At 32.6% G+C, this 6,711-nt stretch overlaps 1 protein-coding gene across 6 annotated transcripts in view; it reads right to left on the bottom strand.

The window, feature by feature from the left end:
• LOC126715750 (glutamate receptor 2.7-like) overlaps nucleotides 1-6,500 on the bottom strand; it is a 107,027-nt gene extending 100,527 nt beyond the window's left edge. For 4 of the 6 annotated variants that reach the window (XR_007651908.1, XR_007651906.1, XM_050416525.1 and 1 more), the window contains exon 1: nucleotides 6,199-6,500. Coding sequence is in view for 2 of the 6 variants with exons in the window: in XM_050416525.1 (XP_050272482.1) it covers nucleotides 6,199-6,478 (280 nt within the window). In the remaining 4 variants the exon portion in view is untranslated. Of the gene's footprint in view, nucleotides 1-414; nucleotides 1,950-6,198 lie in introns of those variants that run through there. The other 2 variants (XR_007651909.1, XR_007651907.1) reach the window with 2 other exon arrangements.
• Between the last annotated feature and the right edge of the window lie 211 nt (nucleotides 6,501-6,711).

Here is a 6,711-nt window from a genome sequence, read left to right on the forward strand (position 1 = left end):
TGGGTCCGTTTGGATTGAGCTTATTTTTGCTGAAACTGAAAACTGAAACTGAAAACACTGTAGCGAAATTATTTTTAAATGTGTAAATAGTGCTGTGGGACCCATTTTTAATGAAAAAATTGCTAAAAAATGTAATTTGTGGGTCCATAAACAGTGCATCTGAGCACTGTTCATGGAAAATCTGGTCAACAACTGCGGCTTGGAAAAGAAAAAAAAAAAAAAAAAAGGAAAACGCAGAAATAGTGAACGTGGACGCGCAAACGCGCAATCCAAACACAGTCTATATTGATAAAGTCGCACTGATCTCTCTCTCACACACACGTGTATGTGTGTGTATATATATATATATATATATATAAAGGGGGGGGGGGGGGGGGGGGGTGGGGGGGGGGAGGGGGGTTGGGGGGCACCCACCTTAGTCTTAATCTCGTAAAGAAGTTGATCGTATGTCCCATTGCTCTGCCTTTGTTTATTCATATAGGGAATAAACTCATAATGAAGGGGGAAGGGCAATGAAACTAGTACAGCATTGAACACATCAATGGAAAATCCTGAGACATTAGGCGAATCATCAGTAGAAGATTTCCATTCCAACTTCACGAATTGTTTAAAACCATTTTTCACTGGAACCCCAATCCTTAACCTTGAAGGAGGTTGGTGTATTGTGTATCCTGGCCAAATCAGTGGTTTAAGTTTGTCCTTTGAGGTCGAGTATGCCTTTTCACTAGTATCCTTTAAATCTTTGGAAAATCCTCTCTGTGGGGTCCAATATCCAATATTTATCTCGGTTTTTCCTATCACATTGAATACTTCAAAGGTTGAAGGCTCCAACTGCCCATTAACCAAACCAAAATTCCCGCTTAGGCCTTCAAATGTAGTATTTACAATTGTATTGCGAAGCCTTGTACCATTTTCAAAAATGTCTAAAGCTGCCAGATCAGCATTACAACCGCTAACATTTTGCTTGAAGAAGCTGGAATGCATGCCAGCCTTCTCCACTGCCATAGCCAATGCCCAAATTGTATCATATGCCCATAATCCAAACAGGTTTAAGCTAGTAGTACTCTTGATCTTTGCCTGGATTGAGGTTAAACTTCTCTTCCATTTTCTTTTAAAATCTTCTAGATGTTTAGATGGGGTTAAGTATGGCCTTATTCCCAATACACCTTGCATTGAGTCCATGACCTTTGAGCTCATAGGATCTAGCAAAGATGATAAACCATCTGTGACCATCCATGCATACCCTTCACTCATCATTTCTGCATTCTTTGCAAGTGCAAAGAGTTTGGAGCCAAGTGAAACAGTCATGTGAACAAGAAATATTCTTCTGTGATATGCCTTTAACTTATTAAGCTCTTTAATGATTTCCGTACTATTAGAAGATGGAGGAATGACACATCTATGAAGGACCCGAGTGTCAATCACTTGTAAAGCTTCCATTAAATGTGGAATCAAACTATTGCCATACTCTGTGTCTTCGTAAATAAGGACAATTTCCGGCCAACCAAAGGCCTTAACAATGTCTGCTATGGCTTTAACTTGTGCGGAGTCATCTTGGGCTGTGCGCAAGAAAAACTTGTTTTGGGATGGAGAAAGAGAAGGACTTGTGGCTGAAAAGGAAATGGTGGGAACCTGAGTTTTACGACCAAGTTCTATCACAAACCTAGCTTGTGCTGACCATTGAGGTCCTATAATGGCCTGCACTTCTTCTTTCTTCATTAAATCTAGCGCTGGATTTCATTGCAACAGTAAATTATTTAGAAAATTGAAATTTTACTGGCAATGTTCAAAACAACTACTATAACAACAACAACAACAATAGACTGATAATAAACTTTATCAATACATTCTGGAAAATATTAACATATTGAAACTATACACCAACATATTTTATCAATGTCTATTTTGGTTCACAAGTGTTAGGACCAAGGGCTTACTTATTGCACCAAAAACTATAGTTGATGATAAGGGCATAACTTTATTCCTTAAAAGGAAGGTAGCCCAACACCAATAGGTTGACTGAGACTTGGCCTAACTTGACCTCCGTCTCTAGTAGGATTTTAGACTTGGCCCACTAGGCCTCTGCACAACGATCCCACTCCCAACACCTGCACATGTGCAATAGGGAGCCGAACCCGTGACCTACTATGATACCAATTGTCGGACTTAAACTGTGTCATTTTACTTCAAAACCAATTGGCGATGAGAAATATGCACTCAAATATTTTATGGTATTGTCGCTTGCCTGTTTTTAGAGCAGTTATAGGGAATTAAATTATAGTGCCCCAACAATAACTTATAAAAATAGTAAGAGAAAAAAGAATATGAAGAAACGAGAATTTTAATTAAAGGAAAAACAATAAAAGAATTTAATTACATAATAAATTTTAAAGTGTATATTAATCAAATTCTTTTTGCATTAATTCATTATACTATACAAAGGAAGGAGATGATTACATAATAATTTGAATAGTTTATATTAATCAATATAACAAAATTGACATAAGTTTCACTTGGTATATATAGTCAACTACTAAAAATGAATTTCACATGTGAAAACCGAAAAAATGTATGTACAGTACCTTAAAGTGTTATTCCATAAGTTCTACTTTTAAAATTTTGTCATATAGCTATTTAACTAAAAATTACACGTTTATTTAATAAGAAAAAAGTCATATGACAAAATTTTAAAAAGGGAATCTAAAGAACAATACCTAAGTCTTGCCCTAATAGACAAACATAAAACAATGATTAATATACTATCTTTTAATAAATTTTAACATTTAAATATCACCTAGTATTCAAAATCAATGACTTTTTATTTTCCAAACTGGTATAAAATACTGTGTGTTTATTTCTTTATTTTCCAATTCAAGTCTTAGTTTTGCCATGCGCTCCATTCATAAAGAGGTCACAAAGTTTATCACAACTACAAAACTAATACTTTACAATATGCCAATAATTTTTTGTAAAAAGGTGAAGGTGGAGGTGAAGGGACAAAGCAATTTCTAGACTCCTATAAAAAAATTTAAAAAAAAAGAAAAAGAAAAAGAAAAAAAGAAGCTATTTCTAGACTAAGGGAATCCCTAAGATTTTTTTTTTTTTTTAAATAGTGTGTATGTGCATAAGATTAAGGTTTTAAATTTGGGGAAAAATTATACTTGGCCCCCTCAAATTGAATATTTACCCAAAAAATAAAATAAAATAAAATGGTTATCTAGTTCATTCCCGTAGTATGTGGTCCTTCCTAGAACAAACAACCCATTTACTTAACAGATTCTTAATTTTTTTTTTTTTTTTTTTTTTGTATCAACTTATTTATCAACTAAGTCTCCAAAAAATAAAAAAAAAAAAAAAAACTTATTTGTCAACTTATTTAAAATTTTAAAATAGTCAAATAACTGTTGGTTTTTTTTTTTTTTATTAAAAAAAAAATCAATTGTGTTTGACTCTTTAGTTTTTTGGTTAGGAATATGGTTTTAAAACCCGGACTATTCAAAGAACCGGAGAAGAAAGAAGCTCAAGGTTTTCGAGGTCAGACCGAAGTCTAACCGAAGTCGAACCGTGATGATGTCATAATTAATTTAATAATTATTTAAAATATAGATAAATATAATAAATTAATATAAATAGAAAAACTAACTAAAATAATTCAAATACATAAAAAGACCATCATTCAAATGTATTTTTTATATCATAACTTTCATTATGGTGTTCCAAAAATCAACGGAATATTATTATTAATTGTTAAAAATAGTAATAATAAAAAACATTATTAGTTTACATTATACTATCAAGGTAAAATAAATTTATATTATAAACAAAATGAATGCCTACAATGTTATATATTTTTATGCAAATATGTATAATATTGTACACTTTTTTTTATAAATTTATGTAATATTATACACATTTATTTAATCTATAATATAAATCCTAATTTACAATAACAGTACATGAATCGTTGTTGAGAAGAACAGTACATGAATTTAATATAGGAATTTTTGGGTTTGTAGTACCAATAAATAATGCAGTTAAATATTTAAATGTCCTATAAAAAATGCAATTAAAAGAAAAAAATTTAAAAAAATTTAAAAGCAGATGAATGGTGGAAGCATGGCTACATGTCCAACTATTTCATGGGGAAGGACTAGTGTCTGCCATATTGATAGACAGCTTTATTGGAAAAGAAAGGGCCCGTTTGGTACATGTGTTAAAACACATGTTTTCAGTTTTTAAATAACATTACATATATTTCCACATACTTTTTTACCCACACGTATTTCCAAAAAAAATGAAAACTGTTGTTTAAACATATATACCAAACGGGCCCAAAATATCTTAGACTTTTGATTTCTTTTGGTTTTGAGCACTAGTGACAAAAGAAAAAAGGAAACGCTAAAGAAGCAAGAAGAATAAACGCAGAAGAATGGAGAAGAAGGAAAAATTGGAAAACGCAGAAGAAGGGGTAAAGATAAGGTTTTCGCTTTTCATTTCTTTTTTATTTTGTGGACTTAGTGTGTTTTGGGACTACACTTTCGGATTTGGGGTGAGGATGAGAGATAAAAAGATGAAGTTCAATAGAGAAAATGGTACAACGCTCCTTCTTTTTCTTATTTTTTCCACCTTCAGCCTAACTCGTGAGACCCAAACACAGTTCTCCAACCCAGGCGGTTCAACCGCAATTTGAACAGTTTACTGTGTTTTTTGTGTATAGCAGGTTTTGAGGTTAAAAGAATCGTCTCAAGGGACGGTTTTCGGTTAACTGGGTCAAACTGTACGGTTCGATTTGGATTTCAAAACTATAAATTAGGATCCAAAGTTAAAAAGATCAAATCTTTGGGGTTTGGATGTTGTCATGTTTGACTACATCTAAATGATTTGATTAACTTTTTTGTTTGGGTTTTTTTCTTAAAAATATAGTAAAAAATACTAGTTAGTTTTTAGTTATAATAAGTATTGATTTTGATTTGACTTGTAGGTGACGGAAAAACCAGCTACAATATGTGACTTTTCAATTCTAATTATAATATTATTAAAATTAGACACTGCAACAAAATGTGAAAATGGCTTTCTTTAATGAACTCTTAGATTTTGTACATTGAAATTAAAATCTCAACAAAGCATATCTCAAAATCAAAACTAGATAATTTTTGGGATTTAAAATAACATTGAGTTCCATTTTAATATGTTTTGAGTATAAATATATTAGGAAAAAATTATTTTTCATATTTTTTCTTTTACTGAATAGATATTAGTTTACATTTTTCATATATTAATATAGTTTTGAGTATTTGTATACATCTTGATATTGAAAGGTGATAATTTTTTTTGTTTCAACCTTTGGCCCTCCAAAGAGAAAATCTTAATTCTGTCCCTGTGAAGATATATATTTATAGGACCTAAACTTGACTATATATGTTAAAAAATTTGTATGTTATAATCAATTTGTTTCACTATAAAAAAATTTTCAAATGTAAAATATTTTCAAATATTTGGGGTGACGTATTAAAATTTTTAAACACAAACAACCAAAACTAGTGGCTCTAGTAGAGTGACCAAGCTCCCGGCTTAAATGACCAAACCATCAACACTAGCCACTAGACCAGCGGTTGGACCAACGACCACTAGATGCCCGCCGCGGGGGGGGTGGGGGGGGAAGGGGAGGGAGGAGGGAGGGGAGTCTAGGTCAACAGAAAATATTTTCAGGTTTGACCAATTTTTACCGTAAAACAAACATGATAAATTGATGAAAATATTTTTCATAAAATATTTTACAACAAAACAAATTTTCTAAAGTTGCTAATGGAAAAGAGAATAATGATTATTTTCATTTAAAATGAATCCATTTCATAATACAATTAAATTTTATAATTTTAGAAGCATAAAGACTACCACGTTACTTAAGTATGTACACACACTACACAGTACACTAGAGATCCAAAAGATAGAATCTTAACGTTGAAATTGACAAGACAAGGACTTTGAAATGAAAAAGGATTTTATTCCTGGAAAATATCCTAATCTTAAAAATCTTCTTACGAGAAGCTTTGTAGGCCACACTATCCTAGTGTATGTAACACTTTTCCTTGCTTTTTAGATGAATTATTATCATGTTTTCATTTGTGTGTGAAAGCCAGCTTGTGCTTATATTATATAATGTGCATATGTGTGAAACATTTAGTTTTACATCGGTACCTGCAGATGCTGCAGCAATTACATCATTCCCAGAATCCTTTGTGCGGAGAGAAAGTCTTGTGCTATAGTTATGATTCACAGCATAGAAGTCTGAGAGCGCCATGGACATGTACCTCTCTGCCACTCTTCCAACCGGGGACTTCAAATCAAGAACTACTCCAACTGGTATCAACTCATTTGCCATCATCAAAGGCTCATAACCGCAAAGACTGAGACTGAGCAAAAGAAAGGATAGGAATTTAGAAAGAAGGGGCTTCTGGTTTGTCATTGTCATGGACATTGTCAAGCTAACCTTTGCTAATTACTAGCTGGAGAGGACTACGCGTTAACTGTATTAACTTATAGACATATGGCTTCCATTCCATGTGGAATTTTGGGGCAGCTTACAGCTCACAAATGGGTCCAATGAGTACAGTATGTTTGATACTGACTTTGGTTATTAGGCCCAAAAATGAGGAAAATACTTGGATAGTTCCGAAGGAGTAATGCTAAGAACACAACTTTTGTTACAAC

This window comes from Quercus robur, chromosome 2, assembly GCF_932294415.1.
Source record: "Quercus robur chromosome 2, dhQueRobu3.1, whole genome shotgun sequence".
NCBI lineage: Eukaryota > Viridiplantae > Streptophyta > Magnoliopsida > Fagales > Fagaceae > Quercus > Quercus robur.